Here is a 27,523-nt window from a genome sequence, read left to right as displayed (position 1 = left end):
CTGAGAAGATGTCTTCCAGGCTATAATAGCCCTCAGTTTGGCTTCAGTAAAACTTTTTTCTATTCCTAGTATAGATTGTTTATTGATTATTTTCGTTGACAACAGCAAATGCACATAAGGACAGAAATTCACTTTTGAAACTTTTGGATTATGCACCTGATGTCAACAAAGAGAACTGTCAGGCTAAGGAGCCCCTTTACTAACTCCTCTGGGATTTTGAGGGCCATGGTTGGGGACAGGGATAGATTCATGCCAGAGCAGGAAGGAACCCCAGGCCCTGCCAGCAGTCAGTGTGAGGACTGAGCGGCTCCACTCCAAAGAAGACATGGGATCCCACAGAGTCTCCCCGCCATCCTCCTCACCTCAGCATCAGGAGGCTCCAGGCAGGTGTGGCCAGATGAGATGTACCTGCACTTCACACCAGGAGGCTCAGGGAGCTGATGTGTTTGATGTTGAGGCCTTGGCCTCGGGTCGGCAGATGGGAGGTAGACCAGCACCTGCTGGCAGTCAAGGGAAGACCCTGAGAGAGGACTGAGAGGAGCACCCACCAAAAAGAGGGGCCCAGAGAGCTCCCGACTGTCAGTCTTGAAGGCCCCAGACATGGCTGCTAGGCTCAGGCCCCAAACACTTCCTGCTGGGGTACCCGAGGGAAGTGAGAGGCACGGTCTGCGCCCAGCGGACTCAGCTCAGCAGAGGGAGAAGCCCCAGGACCCGCTGAGAGCCCACGGAAGGTGCACACGCTCCTCGACCCGCCGGCTCTCCCCCGGAACCCCGCCCCCATGGCCGCGCCCCTGCTGTCCTCCCAGAGGCCCGGATGTGCGCGACCGGAAGCCAAAGCGACGGCCCTGTCACCACACTCAGGGCCTGACGCCATTCCTGAGAGCTGCCGCCCAGGGTGAGCAGAGGGAGGAGCCCCGCGTCCTGTCAGGTGTCCAGGTGTGAGGTATCCTGAGTTACGAAGGCGGGGACACGCCCCCGACACCCCGGGTCCCTTTGCCCCCCAGAAGAGGCGGCCCGCCAGGCCGTGCCCTCCCGCCCCTGCTCTGGGCCCCGGAGGACCCCGCGTGGCTGTTAGGCCCAGAGTCCCCTCACTTCCCCGCGGGGTGCCGGGGAGGAGGCCTTGGTCCCAGGCTGGTGGAGCCCGGCTCAGCTCAGTAGAGGGGGAGCCCCAGGCCCTCCGGAGTGAAGGAGAGACCCTGCGGGAGCACCGAGGGGACCCCACACCCGGGAGCGGGGGCCGCAGACCGTGCTCCTGACAGCGGCCTGGGGGTCGGGGCAGGGCTGAGGGCTGAGGCCGGGCGCCCTCACCTCGTGCTCGTGCTCGGAGAGGCGGGAGGCGGGAGGCGGGAGGCGGGGCCTGGTCTGAGGGGCTGGCGGCCTGGCAGCACGGGGCGGGGGGTGTTTCTGGGCCTGGGGAGACTCAGGGTGAGTCCCGCAGGCCTGTGAGACCACCCTCCCCGTAACAAGGGCCCCTCGGATCCCTCCCCGACGCCAGCCACTTCCTGCCAGCCAAACACTGAGAAGTGAGGCTGCTGTCTGCGAGGGGAGGGGCTCGAGTGAGGCACGGTGTGGAGGGGCGAGCGTCAGCCACAGGGCCTCGACCTGTCTGCTGCAGGCTGCAGGCTGGGTCACACTCTGGCCGCTGGGGCTCCGCAGTCACCCTCCCTTCCCCCAGATGAGTCTCCAGGAGGTGCTGCCATTGGTGGGAGTGGACAGCCCTCAGGCCAGAGAGAGCAGCTCCAGGCTGCACCAGCGGTCCAGGGAGGACCCCCAGTGAGGACTAGGCCAGTCCCCCACCCTGAAGAGAAGGGACCAGAGAATGTGGCCTGTCCCTTCCTGTCAACCCTTAAAAGCCCAGGAAAGGACTGTCAGGCTGAGACTTCCATCACTTCCTCTCTCAAGTCTAAGGGAGGTTAGACCTCTGTTCTGAAGGGGCAGCCACCGGACAGCGGAAGGGAGGGTCGCGGGCCCTTCAGTGGTGGGCTGGGTGCTCCCCCTTGTCCTCCTCGTGGCTCACATGGGAGATGGTAGAGTCAGCTTGAGAGCAGCAGAGGGGAGGGGGTGGAGTCTTGCCAACAGTTGTCATCCGGACTCTGAATGTGACCGAGAGGAACTACCTCCCCTGCCAGCCCCCACTGTCACCCCAGTAAGGCCCAGGCAGGGCTGTCTGGCTGCGGCCCAAGCCTCAGTCTGACGTCGTCCACAGCGTCCTCAGGGCACAGGCTGACCAGCAGAACGCAGCCCTGCGGGTCCTGGAGCGGTGCCCTCAAGGACCCTGCAGAGGCGGCCTTGGTGAGAGCCAGGGAGGAATCTCCCTGCTGAGGGTGCTCAGGCATCTCCCTGTCCCTCCTCCAGGTGTCCTCCTCGCCTGCTTCCCTGCCCGCAGTCCTGCCTGCTGCTGTCCCTGACCTGTGTCATCATGCCTCGGGGGCGCAAGAGCAAGTGCCGTGCCCGCATAAAGCGCCACCAGGCCCGGTTGGAGACCCAGAATCTCCAGGGTGCACGGGCCACTGAAGCTGCCGCAGCAGAGGGGGAGACCCCCTCCTCGCCCTCTTCTGTTTCTCCCCCGAGCTCCCCTGCCGCTGGCACTAGCCAGCAGCCTGAGGGAGCCGTGGCCCCCAGCTCTCCCGAGGCGGGGGGTGCGTGCTCGGGGTCTGAGCAAGGTGCCCAGAGCCAAGAGGAGAGGGCCAGCGCCTCCCAGGCAGCGTGCTCCGCTCAGAGCTCTCTCAGAGATCCTCTGACCAGGAAGGCGTGCAAGTTGATGCAGTTCCTGCTGGAGAAGTACAAGACCAATGAGCCCATCACGCAGACAGCCCTGCTGAAGATCGTCAACAGGAAGTACAAGGAGCACTTCCCCGAGATCCTCAGGAGAGTCTCTGAGCGCTTGGAGCTGGTCTTTGGCCTGGAGCTGAAGGAGGTCGACCCCAGCAGTCACTCCTATGCCCTGGTCTGCAAGCTGGGCCTCCCCAGCGACGAAAATCTGAGTGGTGATAGGGGGCTGCCCAAGTCTGGTCTGCTGATGACGCTCCTGGGCGTGATCTTCATGAAGGGCAACCGTGCCACCGAGGAGGAGGTCTGGGAGTTCCTCGGTGCGTTGGGGGTGCACCCTGGGAAGAGGCACTTGATCTTTGGGGAGCCCAGGAGGCTCATCACCAAAGATCTGGTGCAGCAGAAGTACCTCGAGTACCGCCAGGTGCCCGACAGCGATCCTCCCCGCTATGAGTTCCTGTGGGGCCCGAAGGCCCACGCTGAAACCACCAAGATGAAAGTGCTGGAGGTTCTGGCCAAGATCAATGGTACGGTCCCCAGGGCCTTCCCCAAGCTGTATGAGGAGGCTCTGAAAGATGAGGAGGAGAGAGCTGGGGTGAGAGCTGCGGTCAGGGCTGCAGCGCGTGCCAAGGCCCGTGCATGTTCCAAGGCCAAGTCCTGCAGCTCCTCCCAGGTCTAGGGAAGCCGGGGCAGCTTGTTCACTTTGTGTTTAAGAGATCAGCCAAGCGTCTAAGTAGTGCATGGTAGTACAGGTCCAGGGGACAAAATGTAAATGTTCCTATAATTTTAAGGGAGCATTCAACCTTTTAATTAATAGGGTCGTGGGGTGGTGGTGGTTTTAACAAAATATGTATCTTTTTTTCCCATTTAACACATGAGTAACAGCTAGTTAGAAATAGGTGATAGGTAGGTACCTGGATGATAGATGATAGAGATGCTTAGTATTTTTTCAAATGTTATTACTTTTAATCTATGGTTTATTTTGCTTCAGTATATAAATGTATGAATGACATGACTCTAATACTTTTTGCTGTTTAAAAGTTTGAAAGTTACCATTTTAGTATTTGTAAAATAAATTGAAATATGGAATATTTCGTTAATGATCCAAATAAGATAACATGCATGATATTGGAACAGGATTTTCATGGAAATATTAAAGTATCCAACAGTAAAATTTGGGGGATCACAGAATGGAAGGAAAAAATAAATAAAAATTTTTAAAAATTACATGTTAAAAAATTGGTCTGCTTATTTCTTTTACTGGTTTTTTTTGTAATATTTAAATATATCTACCTGGATATGCTTTGCTTATTAAAGAATGTTTGTTGTAGAACATTGCATATTCTCTGATATCTACTGGATTAAGAAAAAGTCCGGCAGATTGATATTTTGGGGTTCAAAATAAGTATGATAACTGCCGATTATTAATCTCCCCCTATTTCCTAATCAGTTTGCCATGTACTTTATAATACAGTGTGTATACTCCAATCTTCCTACAAGATAGGGCTTAGCAGTCTCCCTTCACAGATTAATAACTTACAAATTTCTCTAGTCACAAGTGTGGTGAAAGATAGAGCTGGGACTAGATCCCTGGTTTAGATTTGTCTAAAGTGCACATTTTTCCAGTCCTCTCAGTCTGAGTTCGACTCTGTGTCTCTTCATTCACTTTTTCCCACCCTCACTGCTCCAAAATGTATCTCAGGGAATAAAAAGAAGGACTCTATATACAAAGTTGTAGGTTGGAATATTATAATCAGAGCAATAAGAATATCAAAATAAATGAGAGGTATGAATACAGAAAGAAAGGGATAATATTCAGTGATAATATGGTCATTTTTATATGCAAAGTCAGTTAACCTCAACAGGCAATTGTAGCTAGATGATGCAAACTTCGCTTCTTCCCAGGGGGTCTCAGGGAATTTGAGGGACTTGGTATGAGGGGATAGCTTTAATTCAAGACATGGAGGATACTGAGAGACGATTGAGGATTGACCACCGACCTGGAGCAGAAGGAAGCCACAAAGTGCCACCATCTCCTAGCCCTGGGAAGCCCTGGACTAGGGTAGATATGTCACCTCATTTCTAGCACAGGGGACTCAATGACGTGAGGGTGTTGGTCTGAGTCTGGAGGTCTCTGGGGGTGCTGAGGGAGCAATCCACATGCTGACTGAGTATTAAGGGGGCCATCAACCTCAGAACAGTGGGGTCCCACAAAGAGTCTCATCCTTGCTACCAAACCAGGGAGGATGTGGATGGGTGGACACATGTAGTTCATGCTTTCTTTTACCTCTGAGGTCTCAGGAAAGTGAGGACTTTAATCTGATGTGAAGTGTCTCAGGTTAGCAGGAGGATTTCTAAGTTGTACCAGGAGTCAAGGGAGGGCATCCTGAGAACTGTGGGGACCAACCACCTCATATCGTTGGGGGTGTCCAGAATCTTCCTTATTGCCAGCCCTGGGAGGTCCCAGGCAGAGATATCAGAAAGATATTCCCATCAGTCCTCACTCAGAGGTAACAGAAGTGAAGATCTTGTCTGAGGAGGGTAGTTCCAGGTCAGCAGAAGGAGAAATTTTGGGCTCTCCTGTAAGTCCAATTTTGGATCCTGAGTGAGGACCTAGAGTGAGACCACCCAGTACAGGGTCTGAGCCTGTTTTGAGCTGTGGTCATATGAGGTGATCTTCAATTCCTGCTATCAGGTATCAGGGAGGTGCAAGTCTTAATTACGAGGGGACAGGTCCACAGAAGGGGAGCCCCAGGCCCTGCCATCATTCAAACCAACAAACCTCAGTGAGGACTGAAGAGTCCACCTACCCCTGGATAGAAAGACCATCAAAGAGTCCAACCTTGTTCTTTTTTTCAGCCTTGGAGGCCCAGGGCAGGGCTGTCAAACTGAGGATCCCTCTCACTTCATACCATCTCCAAAGGAGGTGAGAGTCTCAGTCTGAAGGTGCAGCAACTGATCCACAGAAGGGAGAGTGTCTTATGTGGCGCCAAGGTTGAGACTTTGAATCATACTGAGGACCCAAAGAACCCAGGACAGAGAGGGCTTCACAGAACTGAGCAGCAAAGGAAAGTCCAGGCCCTGCCAAGGGTTGATATGATGGTTTCAAATGTGAACTGAAAGGAACCCCCACTCCAAACCAAAGGCGCCTCGTTGCTAACACCTGCTGCCATCCTAGTCAGCTCCAGGCAAGGCTGGCCGTCTGCAGCCTAAGGCTCACTCTAACTTCCTTCACAGGGTTCTCAGAGGGCAAGCTGACCAGAAGAACAAGAGCCTTGCAGGTTCCTAGAGCAGGGCCCTTAAGGAAACCTGCAGACGTGGCCTTCTTTAAAGACAAAGTGGAATCTCTATGCTGAAGGTTTTGACACCATCTCATTCTCCTTCCTCCAGGTGCTGGCATCACCTACTTTCCTGCCCACAATCCTCTTGCTGACCTTGCCTCAGGATCAGAAGAGTAAGCTCTCTGCCGAGGCCCAAAGTGAGACCCAGGGTCCCACGGGTATTCAGACCAATGTGACACAGCAGAAGAGTCCCCCCCCCCTTCTCTCCTGTTCCTGAGGGTGCTCCCCTGAGCCCTCCTGCTTCTGTCATTCTCCAAGAGTCTCAGAGAGCCCCATCTGTCACCACTGCTGCTGCAGGTGTTTCACGCATAAATACAGATAAAGGTGCCAAGAGTCAAGATGAAGAAAGTACAAGCACGTCCCAGGTCCCAGCCTCCACGGAGAGCACACAAAGATCCTTTCACCAGGAAGGCAGAATTGTTGATAATTATAAAATGAAAGAGCCTATTCTGAAGGCAGACATGTTGAAGACTGTCAAGAGAAAACACAAGGATCGTGTCCTTCAGATCCTCAAGAGTCTCTAAGAGAATGAAGCTGGTCTTGGGCCTTGACTTGAAGTAAACCCCACTAATCACTCCTAAGGCCTAGTCAGCAAATTGGACAACAGCAATGATGGGAATCTGAGTGGTGACAGAAAGTCACCCAAGACTGGTCTGGCAAGTTTCCTGGATGTGATCTTCATGATGGGTAATCATGTCACTGAGGAGGAGATTCAAGAATTCCTGAAAGTGCTGGTGATACATGATGGCAAAAGGTACTTCATATCTGGTGATCCCCAAAAGCTCACTACCAAAGATTTGGTGCAGGAAGAGTATACCAGCCTGGAATGTCAGTCCTGGAATACCAGCAGGCGCCCAACAGTGATCCTTCCCACTATGAATCCCTGTGGGGAGCCCACACTGAAACCAGCAAGATGAGAGTCCTGGGGGTTTTGGCCAAGGACAATGATACTGTCTGTACTGTTTTCTGACAATTGTATGAAAAGGCTTTGAAAGATGAGGAACCGGAGCGTGGGCTAGACCTGCAGCCAGGGCTAGCACTGTTGTTTCAAGGCCATGTCCAGCAGCTTCTCCCACATTTAGTGAAGAGTGAGGCAGATTTTTCACTTTGTGTTTGAAGAGAATAGTGAAACTTCTAAGTAGTGGAAGGCAGAGATGGGCAGAGGTAACAAAATGTCTATCTTTTTACATTCCTGTCCAACATGAGCAACTTGTAGGAGTGTGTGTGTGTGCGCGCGCGCGCGTGTGTGGGTGTGCGCGCGCACACACGTGTGTTTCAGCTGTTTCTTTTAATAGATGGTACATAAAGCTCAGAATCTAAGTTCATGAATAACAAACATCACTGTTTTATTGTTACTTATTAGGTTTAAGTGTTAGAGTTTTGGCATTTATTAAAAAATGTTTTAAAACTTATATATTTTATATTATCCAGAACAAGATAACATGGTATTGGCATAGGGGTTTTCATGGAATTGTGAAAAAACTCCATAGGAAAATTAGTTGGAATCCCACAAAGCAAAGAAATAGAACAGTAAATGGTGTTAAATTAATGGTTTGGCTTATCTTTTTAAAAAATCTTTCTAAAATTATATATAAAATGCCTGGACTTTTCTGCTTATTCAAGAATGTAGGAGAAATAAAATCATAATATATTAGAGATCCTGCTCACTGTCTGTCTAATTCCCAAGTAGTAGTTGAGCAAATGCTCTTTGGAAGTCTTCATGGGAATATTGGGAATGGTAAGAAAAAGAAGACTGAGCCTCTGTTCATAAAATTATAGAGTCTAGGGGCTGCTGCCACGTAAGGAGGATGGTGAGATATACTCTAAAACCTAAAGGTCAACTAAAAAGAAGGTGTGAGGAGGAGGTTCCAGGTGTGAGCAGTCAAGTGTAAGTCACCTCAGGCAAGGCAGTTTGGGGCTGAGCCACTGCAAGTCCTCAAAAGGGAGGTCATTTTAGGTAAGGCAGAATGAGGGGCTAGGTGACGCTCCAAGAATTATGAGGAAAGGGCAAGTCTTAGGTTGTGTATCAGAGAGCTGAGAGACTGAAGACTGGAATGGAAAAGTGCTCTTAACAGCTTCTTTGGGATGGTGGGTAAACCTGAGCGGAATCTCCACCCGGGGCAGAAATGGAAGAGGCCCTGTGCTCCTGTCCCAGTTCAAGTGAACAGAGGGCACAGACTAAGTGTTTTATGTATATCACGTCTAGGCAATGTCTAAGAAACAACCCCTGAAGTGAGATGTCAAGAAACCACTGAGCTCACACTCTGCCTTGGATGGGGAGAGCCAGAGCCCACTCCATTAAAATGGTGCTAAAATTAGGTTATCTTGAGTGTACATTTTCAAACTCTAATCTAGGGTTTTGGTGGTAGTGAAATAAATGAAAATGGGGTGGTTTGGATAGAAACCCAGCTGGGAGGGAGGGAAGTTGTTCCTCCTTGTCACAAATTCTAGAACCACTGAGTTGTCTCTAATTGGGGAAGATTCCCTCACACTGAAATTAAATAGCATATCCTCAAATGGGAAAATGTACTTAGTTTTACATGCTAGGCAGCATTTTGGCTATTTCTGTGTTCTCTGTACAAGAGTGCTACATATTCTCTGATATGTCCTGGTTTCAAAAAAAAAATCCAAAGAGTGTGGGTGGTATTGCCTGGGATCAAAATAATCAGAGTAACACCAGTCAGAATGGCCATCATTAAAAAGTCCACAAACGATAAATGCTAGAGAGGGTGTGGAGAAAAGGGAACCCTCCTACACTGTTGGTGGGAACAAAGTTTGGTGCAGTCGTTATGGAAAACAGTATGGAGATTCCTCAAAAGACTAAAAATAGACTTGCTCTATGATCCAGTAATCCCACTCCTGGGCATATATCCAGAGGGAACCTTAATTCAAAAAGATACCTGCACCCCAATGTTCATAGCAGCACTATTTACAATAGACCAGACGTGGAAACAACCTAAATGTCCATCGACAGATGACTAGATAAAGAAGTTGTGGTATAGTTATACAATGGAATACTACTCGGCCATAAAAAAGAATAAAATAATGCCATTTCCAGCAACATGGATGGACCTGGAGATTGTCATTCTAAGTAAAGTAAGTTAGAAAGAAAAAGAAAAATACCATATGATATCACATATGTGGAATCTAAAAAAAAAAAAAAAAGACACAAATGAACATATTTACAAAACAGAAACAGACTCACAGACATAGAAACCAAACTCACGGCTACCAGGCGGGGAAGGGCATAGGGAGAGATAAAATGGGAGTTTGAGATTTGCAGATACTAACTACTATATATAAGATAGATAAACAGGTTTCTACTGAATAGCATGGCAACTATATTCAGTATCTTGTAGTAACCTATAATGAAAAAGAATATGAAAAGGAATATATATATGTACATGTATGACTGAAACATTATGCTATACACTTTATATGTCTCTAACATTTCATTTTCCCTTTTGTTTCTTACATATAGAATATAGTTAAAATTATTCTTTTGATGTCATTATCTACTCATTCTATCATTCATATCATTTCTAGATCAATTTTTACTAATTTTTATTCTCCCTAGTGGATGTATGTTCCTGCTTCTTTGCATGCCTGGCAATTTTTGACTGGAAGCAAAATATTGTATATTTGGTCTTGCCCACACTTATCCAGCACAAGTGTGTTAGACACTGCTTTTTTCAAAACATACATATTCTTGAGCTTTATTCTATGACTCAGGTGAATTTCTTAGAAAAAGTATGATCTTTCCAATTCTTGCTATTAAGGCTTGTTAGACATTGTCAAAGCAGCATAAATCTAGGACTAATCTTGCATCATTACAGAGACAAACCACTTCTGAGTACTCCCTGATGCCCTGGGCATGACATGATTTTCTGCTCTGGTGGGAGCAGCAAGTCCCCTATGTGGACTCTGGAATTCTCTCTCTGTGTAGCTCTCTCCCTCTGGTACTTACTTTGTCCAGTGAACTCGAGCCCCTGGTCCACCTCTGACCCTAGCCTTATCTCCTGAACTCTGAAAGGTGACAAGGTTTCCCCTGAGCTCCCTGTCCCTGGGCTGCGGGCTTCAGGCAGTAAGCTGGGGCAATCCTAGGCTCACCTCATTTGTTTTCCATGTCTTAGGAGTCACTGTCTTTCCTTGTCAGATGTCCAATGTATTGAAAATGGTTGTCATATATGTTTTGTCATTTTGTCTGTTTTCTTACTCGTTTCAGCCATGTGGCTAGATCTATTTCCTGTCATTCCATCTTCTCCAGAAACATACGTAGCATAATCCAAATCTAAAACCTAAATTTTTATGGCATACAAATGTCCCCAAATAGCAAGCCAACCAACATTTAAAACACATTAGAATAAAAATTTGGATGGAAAGACTATGGGAGACACACACACGTATGTGAGTGTATATTATGTGCATGTGCATATATATATATATATTTATAGAGACACATTTATGTATTAGTAGGAGAGTATAAACCTTCAGAGCAAAATATCAACAATGTTCCTCTCCTGCTTGTGGAAAGGTACATAATTACTTATTTTTATTATTTATGCTTTCAATCTTTTCCAATACTGATAAAACACACATGCATTTCCTTTATAATTATGAAATACTATAAATATTCAAAATATGATTTAGATACTTGCATTAGTCAGGGTTCTCCAGGGAAACAGAACCAATAGGATATATATATATATATACACACATACATATATACATGAAATAAAATATGATTTATATATGTAGAATATACTATATAATATATTTAAATATATATGTTCATGTACACACATAGAAAGAGTTATTATAAGTAATTGGCTCACATGATTATGAAGGCTGACAAGTCTCAAGATCTTCAGGGTGTGTGGACAAGCTGGAGACAGGAGAGCAGACGGTTTGGGTCCAGTCTGAAGGTCAGCAGGCTTGAAACCCAGGAAGAGCTTATGTTTCTGCTCTAGTCTGACAACACGGAAAAAACAATGTCACATCTCAAAGGCAATCAGGCAGGAGGAATTCTCTATTACTCAGGGGAGAGTCAGACTTTGTTCTGTTCAGTCCTCCAACTGATGGTATGAGGTGCGCCCACATTAGGGAGGACAATCTGCTTTACTCAGTCTACCAATTTAAATGATAATCTCATCCAAAAACACTCTCATGGAAACACCCAGAATAATGTTTGACCATGGACCCCCATGGGCCAGGTGAATTGACACATAAATTTAACCATCATGACGCAGAAAATAAACACACATCTTCTGGCTTATTTACTCCTTCCATAATTAGGGAAAAAAATTAAAATCTAAGTATTAGGCTATAGCCATTCAACCAACTTAAAGGACCCCTTCCAGAAAAAAGTTCTAAGTTATTTTTAAAAGCAGAAATTATATTTATATATATATATATACATATATATATACACACACATATATATAATTCTCCCTGATGTAATTGGATTCAATATGTATATGGAGGACTGTATACAACTAATATTGGCAGCAAGAAATAACACTGATCACTTTTGGTATTATAAATGTCGTATTTATATGCTGTCCAAGCTCTTATAAAGAAATTGTGCTATTTAAAAATATGTGATTTTTTTCATTGCTGCCATTAATTCTAAGTAGTGACTGAAAATGTACCTTTTTTACTTAGTGATTTTCACTAGGACAATGGAAGATAAAACAAATTTTCCTTCATAGACCATTTATTATTCAACATAGCGTTTCTTACATTAACACGTGAGTATCTTTCACAAAGTAAATATCATGTAAACGGACCTGGGATTCAAGACTTTCTTAATTCTTCTCTACTATAAATGCTGTTACCTTCCCAGGTGTTAGCTACCTCTCACATACTTATTTTCTGATCTCAACATTTTTCTGTTACAAACTTTTCATTAATAAATTGTCCTGATAACAAAGACATTAAGGATTTTGCTCACATTGATATAACTCCATATTATTTCATGCCCAAGTAATTTCTCCCCATAGTATTATCTGTCCCATGTATTTTCTTTTCCTTTTAAAGGAATCATATTCTCTCTTCTCCAGTGGACATTTTTTGATCTCTTTGTTTTTTGAACCATGGCCTTCTTTCTGTAACTCATTAACCCTTAAGTTTTACCAAGTGCTTTTGATCCAAAGGTGATTCTGCAGATTTTCCGTTATAGAAGACAAATACATGTTAGTGTGCAGTGCAATTCTCACAGTATTTTTCCCTTTCCTTTTAAAAAATGTGCTCACATTCTTCAAAAAAAGGTTAAAAAGAATGAATAGACACTAGTATTTTCCCTAATACCATTTTATATTTCAACCAGCATTTCATCCTCACAAATAAAAATCCTTCCTTCTTTTTTTCACTTTTATCATCTTGTTTCTTTCTTATGCCTCTGCCGCAGATCTAAATGATTTGCTGCCCCATTGTTATTTCTAAATAGTTACACATTACTGCTGGATCATAAAGCAGTTGTTATTATTCTACATGATTATAATATATGTTCTGTCATTTTCGCCCTTTCGGCAATTCCTGTATTATACATTCCTTGCTGAACATGGAGAGTTTCTTATACTTTTAGCGATATCAAAACCCACTTCTGCTTAATATTCTGTTTTCTGAGTTTCTCAGACAGACATTAGATATTCAGCTTCTGTGTCCCTGAACATCCATCTCTCAACAAGCAAATTTCCTAACTCTTCTGCATTTTACTCTGATCTGAACATCAAGTTATAGTGATCCTCACACCATCTAAAGTTACATTTCTCTTTTATATCTCTATTCTTTGAAAAATGTTTCTATGCCATTTTCTTATACTTTTTCTCTTCCCCTTTATAATACTACTTGATTTATTCATGAATATAATTGTGCCCCATTAGTCCCAGAAGCATTTAAGGATGTTTACATAAAAAAGACTTTACAGTAAGATAATAAGAATTTAAAATATGAATGATTAAAACAATATTTTTTAAACGAGAGTATAACTGGCAACAAGGAGGTAATCTGCCAAATGTTGGTTGTGTAGTTCTATTTGTTTGGGTCTTAAATTTGGTGCTACCCTTTCTAACATCCAATGCAAAAAGGAGATAAAAATATGACAAGTAATTTACAAGGCCCATACTAGCACAGCTCTTTTTCATACTTCAAGAAGTGAGAGAGACAGAGACAGAGACAGAGACAGAGAGAGATAGACAGACAGACAGACAGAAAAATTTCCCCCTTGGTTCCTTAAACATAATAAGAAACACTGTAACTGATATACACTGTTCTCATCTCGTCCTTACAGTGAATACAGCAGAAGTTTCACAGGTATCCCAGATACACAGCTTTCTGCTAGACTGGCCGGTTTCAGTGGCTCAGAGGAATGCATGGACTGTGTATGTTTCTAGCCCACCTGCCTTCCTGTGTTATGTTTCTCCTGCTCTGCTGAGCTTTTGAAGAGACTCCTAATTTAATCTTTTTTTACTTTATTTTCTTCTTCCTGTGTCCTCCTATGTTAGCCCCATTCTCCCCCATCTTGGGAGAGTTCTTAGTGTCTCTTCTGATAGACGAGTCTCCCTCCCACCATAAAGTTTCATAAATGTTTTCAGAATCTGAAAGGACTTAAGCTAGAGTCTTCATTCCCCTTATTGTACAGATGGGGAAACTGCATCCTAGAAAAAGGTTAGGGGGCTATGGATAATGAAGGCATAAAGCTAAATCTTCACCATTGTAATAACTGTGAATTTATACATTTGAAAAAATTTTAAATGATTTTTACTAGCCATTCCAACAGTCTTCACATGATCTGTAATAAAATGTAAACCTCATTTTACTATTTGAGACATTACTGTTGAATGATGAGATGTCTATGTTACTAAGAGTGTTGCATCCATTGCTGGCAAATGCCAACAAAGTAAGATGGCTAAACCATAAAGGGAGCAAGCAATCTGGATTATTTCCCTGTATTATCTTTTGTTTTGTTTTTGTTTTTTGGAAAAGCTGTAATAGTCTCCATTTAGCAGATATTTTTTCCTTTCTGTCCTCTACTTTGAACTTTTCCACCAATCACAAACCATAGATTACTCCTTATCTCTGCTTCTACGTTCATAAGCAATTGTATTATATCCCACTGCCTTTGTATCTCTCCACATTTCATTTCAAATCATTGCCTCTATCAGAAGCATATTCTAATCAGGTGGCCCAGTCAACTTCAATGGGCTCAGAAATGCTGTCTCATAAAAAGAGAAAAATTGGACACTGGTGGACACTATCAATTGTACCAAGAGTTGTAGTCATCCTATTTATTTTAAACTCTTTTATATAAAATAATTTTAGACTCACAAAGAAGTAAAAATAGGGTTCTCATGTACCCTTTTCCCAGCTTCAACTTAAGATATCAGTTTACATAGAATAATGCAGTCATCAAAACTCAGAAAGTGATATTGGCACAATATCATTAAGTAAATCGCAATTTAATTCAGATTGCAAACTTTTAAAATGCATCTATTTGACAGGGGGGTGGTTACAGTTTTATAATTTTTTTAGCATACATTGATTCATGCAATCACTACCACAATCAGGATACCAAACTGTTCCATTGCCACACAGAAAGTCTCTAATGCTCCCCATTTGGAGTCACATTTCTCCCCAAAACTTAAAATCTGACAACCATGGACCTATTCTGCATCACTATAATTCTGCCATTTTGAGAATGTAAATAAATAAATGGAATGTAAATAAATGGAATTTTATATTATATAAGATTAAAATTTCATGTCAGCTTTTTCACTCAGAACAATGATCTCATGATCCATTCAGGTTGTTGCATATTCATTAGTCAGTTCTCTTTTTATTGCTGAGTAATATTCCATAATGTTGATGTACCTCAGTTTGGTATCTATTTATCTGTTGAAGCACAACTGGATTATCTTAAATGTAGGGCTACTACAACAAAAGCTGCTTTGTGCATTTGTTTATAATGTTTTGTGTTTTCTTTTCTCCAAATTCCTAGGCAAAGCCTGTTTGATCATATGGTAAATGTGTGTTTAATTTCATAAAAACTGGCAAATTGATTTCCAGAGATCCTGGACCACTTTACCTTCTTACCATCAATGTATGAGGAATCCCAATGTTTGAAATCCTCACCAGCACTTGGTATTATCAGTAAATTTTATTTTAGACAATGTAGTAGACGTGCAGTAAAAATTTACGTTTCCTTAATGGATAATCATATCGAACACATTTATATCTACCTATTTTCCATTCGTGGGTCCTTTTTTGTGAAATGTACTTGCAAGTCTGCTGTGCATTTTCTAATTAGACTGTTTTTTCCTTATTGTCGTAGCACTCTCCAGGTCTCTTGGATTGTCCCATCCACTACCAATAGCATGAAACATGCTGCAGATGCTGCATGTTCAAGAACTGATGAAGGTGCCAAAAACCAAGAGGATGAAAATCCAAGCACTTCACAGGCTCCACCTGTCCCTGAGAACTCATACAGAGACCTTCAAACCAAGAGAGTGGCTTAGTTGATGTAACTCCTTTCACTGAAATATAAAATTAAAGAGCCCACCACAAAGATACACACACTGAAAAATGTCAACAAAAAAGTATAAGGACTATTTCAGGTGATTCTCTGGAGAGCCTCTAATATGGGGAGCTGGTCCTTGCCCTTGGTATGAAGGATTCTGACCCAACTATGCATTTCTATGCCCTTGTCAGCAAACTGGACCTCACCAACCGTGGGACTTAGAGTGCCGGCAGTAGTTGACAAAGATTGGTCTCCTGTGATTTTTCTGGGCATGACCTTTGTGAACAGCAACTATACCATTGACGAGGAAATCTGAGAATTCCTGAATATGATGTAAATATATGCTGGGAGAAAGCACTTCATCTATGGAGAACCCAGAAAGCTCATCACCAGATATTTGATAAAGGAAAAGTACCTGGAGTACTCATGAGCTCCCAACGGTGATCTTCCAATGCTATGAATTCCTGTGGGGTCCCAGAGTCCAAACTGAAACCAGCAAGAGAAAAGTTCTGAAATCTTTGACTGAGGTCAATGATATGGTCCCATTTCTTCCTATCCCTTTATGAAGAGTCTATGAGATGAGGAAGAAAGAACCCAAGACAGAGTTACAGCCAGGGTTGGCACTATTGCTGTAGCTAGGGCATATTTCAGGGTCATATCCAGCAACTTTTTGTTCCCCTAGTGAAGTCTTAGACAGGTTCCTTACTTTTTTGTTAAATAGGGCAGTCAACCTTATCAGTAGTGGAGGGCTGCTATTGGGCAAGAGGGAACACAATGTATACCATCTTCATATTCCTGTTTTACTGGGTAACCTGGAGATTTTCCTTCCTTCCTTCCTTTTATTCTTTCTTAATGTTGTTCTTATTTCTTAATCTTTCCTTTCTTGTTAATTTCTAAATGCTGTTCCTTTTAATAGACGATTTAAATAGCTTCAGGAAAAAATTCATGAATCACTATTTTGATTACACATTTATTGCTGTGTATCAGGTTTAAAAGTAGGAGCAGTGCTGTTTTGCAGAACAAATTGGGAAAGTTTCCATCTTATTTTATGATCTGAAACAGGATAATGTGGCAATTGAGTGTTTCTTTGGAAATATGAAAGAACTCAGCAGAAAAATTGTACTCAAGAAATAAAATGAAAGACACTCAACTCCTGGATCCTTTAAGAGTCCAGGATGGATGTTCTAAAAAATTTAAACACACATATACATACACACATAGACACACATACTTGGGTTTATTTAGCTTATTCAAGAATGTAGGATAAATTAAATTTTAATAAATTGGATACCATGTTCATTGTCTCACTCATTCCCTAAACATTAATTGATTATCTACTTTTTGGAAAACACCATGCTATTTCGGGGGATGCCAGGATTTCTGTGATAGGAGCAGTTGGAAGTTGGTTGGGTATCATGGTAGCCTGGAGGGATAAGTTAGAGGAGGAAGTAGAAGGCAGGAATCTAAGCAAGAGCAATTAAGCATAAATGCCCTGAGAAAAGCCTGTTTAGGATTTGGGAAAATGCAGTTCTTCAATGGTACTGAAGTTTAAATTTAGCTATACAGTGGTTGGTAAGATTGTGGGAGGGGTGAACAGGTGACAGACCCTAGATGATGAGTTGTATATTCGCCAGACTATAGCCTGGAGTGCAAAAATGTCTCTCAGCAGTTACTCTTGACTCCTGGATAAACTAGGGAGAATGTTTCTACTGAAGGAGGCAAGGTAGCTGCTCTGACTACTTTTGCTGCATTTGGGGACTATTTCCAAAGTAATTTTTTTTAACATTCTCAACTGCAAATATAGGCTGCCTTTCATCTAAAAAGTAGGGATAATACAGTGGTTGGAACCAGAAACCCACAGGATGAAGCTGATAGCCGGGAGAATTACTCTTAGGTTTTTATATCTAATCAAGGTGCAGACAACATTTGCTCAATGGGTTTTCAGAAGTGCTATTGTCCAGTGATTCTTTTCTACCTCTCATTATGCCTGTTTCGACAGAGGCATGTTTGGCACATCTATAGTTGTTATCCTATGCCTATCCCACCATTGTACACTGGTTGTGTTGGGACCAATGTGTTGTCTCTGTTTTATAGATGCACACATAAATATGTAATGTGCCCAGCTGGTATACTTAACAACTACATCCCAAGAGTCTCATCATTTGCAGATGGACCTGATTCAGATGATGAGGTCAGAGTTTTGAACTGATGTTGTAATAGGATCAGGCTTTTGAGGATCTTGGGAGAGGGAAAAGTATTTTGCATAAGGTAACAACATGAAACAATGTGGGCTAGAAGGCAGACTGTAGCAGACAGAATTGTACTGGGCCCTTGAGATCTGGTGATCATGCCTTTGGGTACTTATATCCTCAAGTGTGGCTAAGGCCTGTATCTTAATTCTAAGAAACAGATTATGACAAAGGCACAGGGATGTCATTCCAGTAATTACATTACATTACATATCAAAGGTAAGATAACACTCCTCTGATAACAGACATTTTATAAGACATCATTTTACTAACAGATATGCTCTTGAAAAAGAATCTGCCACATTTTGAATGGCCTATAGAGAGGGCAAAGTGGCATGAAATTGTAGGCTGTGTTTAGGTACTGAGGTTAGTCTACAAGCAATAGGGGAAAAACAAACCCTCTAGGTCCTATAGACAAAAGGAAATGAAAGCTGGCAAACACACTGAAGCAGCTTGTAAGTGGATTTTTCTTAGCCACTTCCAGCTTCCAGTCTGGCATGTAAGGAGCTTAAACTTTGTCACTCCCATCTTTCCAACAAGAAATAAGCTGAATAAAGTAAAAACTGACCACTGTTCTTAGATCCCTCAGAGAATTGAGGTCACAAGGCTAACTGCTGCCCTCAAATGGAGACACTGAGTGGTGGGTACAGAGAATCACAGCTCACTGCAGCAGAAGTCCAGGAGCAGAAACCAGTGCTGCAGCCAGGACCAGGATAGGAAAACTTAAAGTGTATTTGCAGATTGCTGGAGGCTGACTGTAGACTAGCTTGAGAGTTAAAAATTCTTGGCAGGTCAGGTCTAATAGGGGCCCTTAACTTTCTGTGAGTTTTACCTCTAGGAGCCTTACCAGATTCTCACAAAGAAAAATAAAGACCTGAAAAAAATGCCCTTGTACTTCCAGCAGGGGGAAGGAAAAAGTAGCCATTTTGAAAAATGCCCCAAATATTCTGTTCTTCATAACAAGGCCTGCCTAAAGACAAACTATTTACCAGAACCCAAATGACTAGGCTTTTACAAGAGCCTAAACAATCTGAGGAAAGGGAAATACCCAACTCCAGATCTGTCTAGCATTCCAAGAGGGGAGAGGGAAATACCTAAGTATAGGTCCTCTCAGCTTTCTATTTTACCTAAGGGGTGAAAAAACAGAGACGCACTTGTGAAGTCATAGCGCAGGGGAACAGGCTCACTGAAAACACTAATACCTCATTACCAAATTACAGAATGCCCCCCTCACCCCACACCTTACCACCCACATTTACAGGGCTCCTGTATAATAACAAAGGATTATAACTGAAAGAACTGTACTTGTCACACCTTATTTAAGAAGAACAGAGGATAAAAACAAGAACTTAGCCTCTGACATCTACAGCTATTGCAAACAGTAAACACAGCCTGACTCCTGGCCAGGAAAACATAAAACGTTACATTAAAGGCCAACTTACCTCAGTTTATTTTACCCAATACATTATATTTGGCTTTCAACAAAAAATTACAAGGTATATTAACAGACAAGAAAGAAACTTTGCAGAGACAGAGCAAGCATCAGATCCAGAATCAGATATGGCAGACGTTTTGAAATTATCATTCAAGGAACTTAAAATAGCTATGATTAATATGCTAAGGGCTATGATGAAAAAAGTGAACAACATGCAAGAACAGGTGTCTAATGTAAGCAGAGAGATATAAACTCTAAGAAAGAATCAAAAAGAAATGCTAGAAATATAAAAACACTCTAAGAGAAACAAAGAAAATCTTTGATGGGCTCATCAATAGACTGGACATGGCTGAGGGAAAAAAAAATCAGTGAACTTGAAAAAATGTCAGTAGAAACTTTCAAATAGAATACATAGAGAGAAAAGAATGAAAAAGAAGAGAACAGCCAAGAATTGTGGGCTAATGACAAAAGACATAATACTTATATAATGGGAATACTAGAAAGAGGAGGAAAAAAAAGGGACAGAAGAAATATATGAAGTAATAATGGCTGAGAATTTTTCAAAATTAATGACAGACACTAAACCACAGAGCCAAGAAGCCCAGAGAATGCCAAGCAGTATTAACACCAAAAAATATACACTTAAGCATATCCTATTCAAACTACAGAAAATCAAACAAAAAGAGAAGTTCTTATAAAAAGCCTGAGAAGAAGCTACCTTACCCACAGAGAAACAAAGATAAGAATTACACTGGCCTTCTTTTCACAAACCATGCAAGTAAGAAGAGAGTTGAATTAAAGCTTTAAAATGTTGAAATTAAAAAAAAAATCAACCCAGAATTCTACATCCAGTGAAATTATCCTTCAAAGTGAAAGAGAATCAAGACTTTCTCAGACAAACAAAAACTGATGGAATCTGAGATACGTCTTAAAAGAATGTTAAAAGAAGTTCTTCAGAGAGAAGAAAAATTATATAGGTCAGAAATTCAGATCTATCTAAAGACAGGAAGAGTGTTAGAAAAGAAATTAATGAAGGTAAAATTTTATTTTTTATTATTTGATCCAACAGGTAAGTGTTCTAAATAATAGCAGTAACAATGCAGTCAGTGATTATACCTTATGAATAAATAAAATGAATGACAGCAATACTATAAGAAACTACCTGTGAGTTGGTAGTGCATTATTTGAAAGTGGACTTGGATTAGTGGCAAATGTATATTTCCAACTCTAGGACATCCAAGAAAAAAGTTACAAATTTAGTATAATTGATATGCTAAAGAGGAGAGAAAATGGAATCATATAAAATGCTTACTTAAAACCAAAGAAGATAGCAAAAGAGAGGCAAAAAATAAAGAACAATGGCAACAAACAGAAAACAGTAACAAATATGGTAGATATTAATGCAACTATACAAACAATTACTTTAAAGGTCAGTAGTCTAAATATACTGATTAAAAGATAGAAATTGTCAGAGGAGATTAAAAAAAACAAGGCCAAAATTCGAATTTTTTGAAAGATCAGTAAAACTGATAAATCTCCAGCTAGGTTAAATAAGAAAAAAAAGAAGACACAAATGACTAATATCAAAAATGAAAGAGATGCCATCACTATGATTTCATGGACATTAAAAGGATAATAAAGGAATATTATAAACAACTCTATGCCCACAGTTTTGATAACCTGCATGAAATGGATTGATTCCTTGAAAGACTTAATCTACCACAACTTACATAAGGAAAAACAGATACCTGAATAGACCTATCTCTATTAAAGAAATTGAGTCAATAATGAATAAAATAAACCTTCCAAAACAGAAAACAACAGTCCCCAATGGGCTCAATGGTAAATTCAATCAAATCATTAGGAAAAAATCATACCAATTTTCTATAAATAAGTACACAAAAAGATGCTTAGCATATATCATTAGAGAAATGCAAATTAAAACAAAGAGATGAAACTACACATCTATAAGAATGGCTAAAATCTAAAGCACCAATGAGACCAAATGCTGGAGAGGATGTGGAGCCACATGAACTCTTACTTAGTGCTGGTGGGAATGCAGAAATAGTACAGTCACGTGGGAGAACAGCTTAGCAGAGTCTTACAACAGTAAACATATTCTCAGCATACAACCCAGCCACTGCATTCGCTTCTGAAAAAAAACCCCAACTCTGCTACTAGGAGTTGTATTTGTTCAAATTTCTTCTATCATTAATAAATAAAATATAATAAAGAAAAACACTCATGGACCCAAAACCTGAAACCTCCTCTAAATAACTCTTGTTTCCATCCTAGTGTTTGTATACACACACACACACACACATTCAAAAAATTACAAGAGCATTAAGAGAGGTGCATTCAACTTGTAATAAACGTGAGCACTACACATAAAGCTCTACAGCACTCTTGTTGGAGACAGCCCAAGTGGTACTTACAGGAATATTTATTCCATTAAACAGATTTGTTAGAAGAATGTTGAAACCATTCAAACAATTCAAAAAGCTAGAGAAAGAATAGCATATTAGACACAAAGAAATAGAAGGCAGGAAATAATGAAGATGAATGCAAAAGTGATGAATTAGAAGACAGTAGAGCCAACTAGTAAAAACTAGTTTTTTAAAGAATTTATGTAACAATTTTTACAACAATCGCAAATGAATGAAGTGTAAGTGATATTAGATAAATAAAACTGTACGAAACAGGTATAAAAGAGACTTGGCAATTATAAAGGAACACTACAAATAAGTACTACCAATCTTTCAAGGTAACAATTGATGGACAAGGAAAAAGTTCTACCTAAAGAAGAATTTCACGCAATAAACTCAAAGAACTTCAGAATTAGAGAATTACCATCCTGTAGCCCCTAATGAATTAATGGACAAAGATGATGACTGCCAACTTACCACAAAGGAGACAAAAGACATTATGTATTTTCTAATGGAAGTGCACACTGTTACCTCTAGATTGTGCATGCCAATAAACAAACAAATCCTAAACCCTAATATGAACAAGATTCTACCTATAAAAATTGAGGATTGTTAATGATGAATGGCAGGAAATTGGATTCATTATTCTATTCTCTGTACTATTGTATATGTTTGAGAATTTCTATAATAAAAGGATTTTATTTAATTATCAGGCATCAACAGAAAAATTCAAGTAAAATGGAACATTTTTAGCAAATTAAAATTATTAAGTAGGTCCATAGCCAAATAGAAATCTTTAATCACACAGTACAAACTGAAACTGCAGTTCAACTCAAGGCACCATCAAAATAGTTCAAGAGCAGCCAGGTTTGGGGGCCTGGTACACCAAATAGTAAAGGAAATACTAATCAATATCTCATATAAACTCTTCTAAAACATACAGAAATATTGCGAGTTGTTCAACCATTTTAACAGGCTACCTCTCCTTGATACAAACACTAGATGAGGATCCCTCGATAAAACAACACTTAAGCCAAGCTCATCCACATAGAGACAAATATCCTAAATAAATTCATAGTATTTCCAGTATAGTAGTGAATTACCATCAGAAAATACAGACAACTAGAAATCATTACATTAGCAAAAAAGGGAAAAAGCATGTGACCGTGTGCAAGGGTAAAGAAAAAGCCTTTGACAAAAATTCACACCAGTTCATGGAAACAACTTTTAGCAAAATAGCATTAGAAGAGAATTTTTATTTCACAGAATCTACAATGAACATACTAACTGTGAAACATTAAAGCATATTGAATAGAGTCCAGAAGACAAACATATATGGTATTAAACCCGCTGTTTACAACTGGATGAAAATATGGAGATAGTACACAACTATTACACAAGAATACAAACACTAAAGTAAATAAGAGGTAAGAATAGTGAAAAGAAAGAAATAATAATAAATATGATCTCCTAACTAAAAACTGTGAAGTAATTGATGCAGAAAATAGTCATATATATATGAGGACCCTTAGAAAGCTGATGTATAAAAAATCACTATAGCAAAATTAGGAATCCTGCCAAACAAATTCACCAGCAAATTAGAACATGTAATGGAAAATACACCATTCAGAACAATAATACACAAAATACACTCAACAGAAAGCTGAACATGAGTGTACAAATTCTTTATAAGGCAACTATAAAAACGTTCTGACAGGCTTAAAAAAAGAAGTCTCAAATAAAGAGGTATACTATGTTTACTCATGGGAAAGGAAATATTGTACAGATGTCAATTCTCCTTAACATGTTGACAGATTTATTGCCTTATTTATAGCTGCAAAGATGACAACCAAACTCAGGCTGCTGTTTTTCATAACTAATATCCACACTGCAAAATTAAAGGAAGGATAACAAAAAAAAAATCACTAACAACAGGAAAAAAACAAAAATGATAAACCCCTAAAAGACACTAAGTACGTACTGAACTAAACCTTATGTGTGGGCAGGTGTGGGAGTACTCTGAGGTTGAGACAGGTCTACCACCTGTAAGAGAGGCAGATGACAGGATTAGATCGAGGAAAAATTTTAAAGTTCAGCCCTTAATTCTTCCATTGTGCCCTGGGACCATGTTTTTCTACTGCTTTACTGAAAGAAACTGAGACAGCATTTCAGAGTCCACATGCCAGGACCATGGGGGTAATATCAAGGTGGCACCAAAGTTTGGGTTGGATCTGGCAGTATAGTCCAGGGGCTGTGTTAAAAAACTGTCTGAAACCTCATTAGTGGATGATAACTGGACTTACTAAGTTACCATCTTAAAACACTATTAGGCACGGACTAACAAAGAAAAGCAAGTAGGACGGTAACTGCACATAAAGACAGAGATTCATTTCTGAACTTTTGGGCAATGCCCCTGATGAAAACAAAGGAAGATTACAGTGAGAACTGTCAGGCTAAGGAGCCCCTTTACTAACTCCTCTGGGATTTTGAGGGCCATGGTTGGGGACAGGGATAGATTCATGCCAGAGCAGGAAGGAACCCCAGGCCCTGCCAGCAGTCAGTGTGAGGACTGAGCGGCTCCACTCCAAAGAAGACATGGGATCCCACAGAGTCTCCCCGCCATCCTCCTCACCTCAGCATCAGGAGGCTCCAGGCAGGTGTGGCCAGATGAGATGTACCTGCACTTCACACCAGGAGGCTCAGGGAGCTGATGTGTTTGATGTTGAGGCCTTGGCCTCGGGTCGGCAGATGGGAGGTAGACCAGCACCTGCTGGCAGTCAAGGGAAGACCCTGAGAGAGGACTGAGAGGAGCACCCACCAAAAAGAGGGGCCCAGAGAGCTCCCGACTGTCAGTCTTGAAGGCCCCAGACATGGCTGCTAGGCTCAGGCCCCAAACACTTCCTGCTGGGGTACCCGAGGGAAGTGAGAGGCACGGTCTGCGCCCAGCGGACTCAGCTCAGCAGAGGGAGAAGCCCCAGGACCCGCTGAGAGCCCACGGAAGGTGCACACGCTCCTCGACCCGCCGGCTCTCCCCCGGAACCCCGCCCCCATGGCCGCGCCCCTGCTGTCCTCCCAGAGGCCCGGATGTGCGCGACCGGAAGCCAAAGCGACGGCCCTGTCACCACACTCAGGGCCTGACGCCATTCCTGAGAGCTGCCGCCCAGGGTGAGCAGAGGGAGGAGCCCCGCGTCCTGTCAGGTGTCCAGGTGTGAGGTATCCTGAGTTACGAAGGCGGGGACACGCCCCCGACACCCCGGGTCCCTTTGCCCCCCAGAAGAGGCGGCCCGCCAGGCCGTGCCCTCCCGCCCCTGCTCTGGGCCCCGGAGGACCCCGCGTGGCTGTTAGGCCCAGAGTCCCCTCACTTCCCCGCGGGGTGCCGGGGAGGAGGCCTTGGTCCCAGGCTGGTGGAGCCCGGCTCAGCTCAGTAGAGGGGGAGCCCCAGGCCCTCCGGAGTGAAGGAGAGACCCTGCGGGAGCACCGAGGGGACCCCACACCCGGGAGCGGGGGCCGCAGACCGTGCTCCTGACAGCGGCCTGGGGGTCGGGGCAGGGCTGAGGGCTGAGGCCGGGCGCCCTCACCTCGTGCTCGTGCTCGGAGAGGCGGGAGGCGGGAGGCGGGAGGCGGGGCCTGGTCTGAGGGGCTGGCGGCCTGGCAGCACGGGGCGGGGGGTGTTTCTGGGCCTGGGGAGACTCAGGGTGAGTCCCGCAGGCCTGTGAGACCACCCTCCCCGTAACAAGGGCCCCTCGGATCCCTCCCCGACGCCAGCCACTTCCTGCCAGCCAAACACTGAGAAGTGAGGCTGCTGTCTGCGAGGGGAGGGGCTCGAGTGAGGCACGGTGTGGAGGGGCGAGCGTCAGCCACAGGGCCTCGACCTGTCTGCTGCAGGCTGCAGGCTGGGTCACACTCTGGCCGCTGGGGCTCCGCAGTCACCCTCCCTTCCCCCAGATGAGTCTCCAGGAGGTGCTGCCATTGGTGGGAGTGGACAGCCCTCAGGCCAGAGAGAGCAGCTCCAGGCTGCACCAGCGGTCCAGGGAGGACCCCCAGTGAGGACTAGGCCAGTCCCCCACCCTGAAGAGAAGGGACCAGAGAATGTGGCCTGTCCCTTCCTGTCAACCCTTAAAAGCCCAGGAAAGGACTGTCAGGCTGAGACTTCCATCACTTCCTCTCTCAAGTCTAAGGGAGGTTAGACCTCTGTTCTGAAGGGGCAGCCACCGGACAGCGGAAGGGAGGGTCGCGGGCCCTTCAGTGGTGGGCTGGGTGCTCCCCCTTGTCCTCCTCGTGGCTCACATGGGAGATGGTAGAGTCAGCTTGAGAGCAGCAGAGGGGAGGGGGTGGAGTCTTGCCAACAGTTGTCATCCGGACTCTGAATGTGACCGAGAGGAACTACCTCCCCTGCCAGCCCCCACTGTCACCCCAGTAAGGCCCAGGCAGGGCTGTCTGGCTGCGGCCCAAGCCTCAGTCTGACGTCGTCCACAGCGTCCTCAGGGCACAGGCTGACCAGCAGAACGCAGCCCTGCGGGTCCTGGAGCGGTGCCCTCAAGGACCCTGCAGAGGCGGCCTTGGTGAGAGCCAGGGAGGAATCTCCCTGCTGAGGGTGCTCAGGCATCTCCCTGTCCCTCCTCCAGGTGTCCTCCTCGCCTGCTTCCCTGCCCGCAGTCCTGCCTGCTGCTGTCCCTGACCTGTGTCATCATGCCTCGGGGGCGCAAGAGCAAGTGCCGTGCCCGCATAAAGCGCCACCAGGCCCGGTTGGAGACCCAGAATCTCCAGGGTGCACGGGCCACTGAAGCTGCCGCAGCAGAGGGGGAGACCCCCTCCTCGCCCTCTTCTGTTTCTCCCCCGAGCTCCCCTGCCGCTGGCACTAGCCAGCAGCCTGAGGGAGCCGTGGCCCCCAGCTCTCCCGAGGCGGGGGGTGCGTGCTCGGGGTCTGAGCAAGGTGCCCAGAGCCAAGAGGAGAGGGCCAGCGCCTCCCAGGCAGCGTGCTCCGCTCAGAGCTCTCTCAGAGATCCTCTGACCAGGAAGGCGTGCAAGTTGATGCAGTTCCTGCTGGAGAAGTACAAGACCAATGAGCCCATCACGCAGACAGCCCTGCTGAAGATCGTCAACAGGAAGTACAAGGAGCATTTCCCCGAGATCCTCAGGAGAGTCTCTGAGCGCTTGGAGCTGGTCTTTGGCCTGGAGCTGAAGGAGGTCGACCCCAGCAGTCACTCCTATGCCCTGGTCTGCAAGCTGGGCCTCCCCAGCGACGAAAATCTGAGTGGTGATAGGGGGCTGCCCAAGTCTGGTCTGCTGATGACGCTCCTGGGCGTGATCTTCATGAAGGGCAACCGTGCCACCGAGGAGGAGGTCTGGGAGTTCCTCGGTGCGTTGGGGGTCCACCCTGGGAAGAGGCACTTGATCTTTGGGGAGCCCAGGAGGCTCATCACCAAAGATCTGGTGCAGCAGAAGTACCTCGAGTACCGCCAGGTGCCCGACAGCGATCCTCCCCGCTATGAGTTCCTGTGGGGCCCGAAGGCCCACGCTGAAACCACCAAGATGAAAGTGCTGGAGGTTCTGGCCAAGATCAATGGTACGGTCCCCAGGGCCTTCCCCAAGCTGTATGAGGAGGCTCTGAAAGATGAGGAGGAGAGAGCTGGGGTGAGAGCTGCGGTCAGGGCTGCAGCGCGTGCCAAGGCCCGTGCATGTTCCAAGGCCAAGTCCTGCAGCTCCTCCCAGGTCTAGGGAAGCCGGGGCAGCTTGTTCACTTTGTGTTTAAGAGATCAGCCAAGCGTCTAAGTAGTGCATGGTAG

The 27,523-nt window shown here is 44.1% G+C and overlaps 1 protein-coding gene across 1 annotated transcript; it reads left to right on the top strand.

Annotated features, from left to right (window-relative positions):
- Window positions 1-882: 882 nt before the first annotated feature.
- LOC105106105 (uncharacterized) lies at window positions 883-27,523 on the top strand. The gene is made up of 7 exons (XM_064483204.1): window positions 883-936; window positions 2,356-3,442; window positions 6,160-6,268; window positions 6,693-6,938; window positions 24,247-24,492; window positions 24,701-24,902; window positions 26,363-27,523. The coding sequence occupies exons 2-7, from the start codon at window positions 2,420-2,422 to the stop codon at window positions 27,453-27,455; spliced, it is 2,919 nt and encodes a 972-aa protein (XP_064339274.1). The 5' UTR covers window positions 883-936; window positions 2,356-2,419; the 3' UTR covers window positions 27,456-27,523.

This window comes from Camelus dromedarius, chromosome X (genome assembly GCF_036321535.1).
Source record: "Camelus dromedarius isolate mCamDro1 chromosome X, mCamDro1.pat, whole genome shotgun sequence".
NCBI lineage: Eukaryota > Metazoa > Chordata > Mammalia > Artiodactyla > Camelidae > Camelus > Camelus dromedarius.
The sequence above is the reverse complement of the archived record's forward strand: the minus strand, read 5'-3'. Positions and strand labels throughout refer to the sequence as shown.

What these genes read in the sequence shown, in the direction of transcription:
- LOC105106105 (XM_064483204.1), top strand. Translation starts at nt 2,420, where the DNA reads ATGCCTCGGGGGCGCAAGAGCAAGTGCCGTGCCCGCATAAAGCGCCAC. An exon ending in AGAGTATACCAGCCTGGAAT is followed by an intron (nt 6,939 to 24,246) that starts GTCAGTCCTGGA and finishes GGTTGGGGACAG; the next exon opens with GGATAGATTCATGCCAGAGC. An exon ending in CTCGGGTCGGCAGATGGGAG is followed by an intron (nt 24,493 to 24,700) that starts GTAGACCAGCAC and finishes TCAGCTCAGCAG; the next exon opens with AGGGAGAAGCCCCAGGACCC.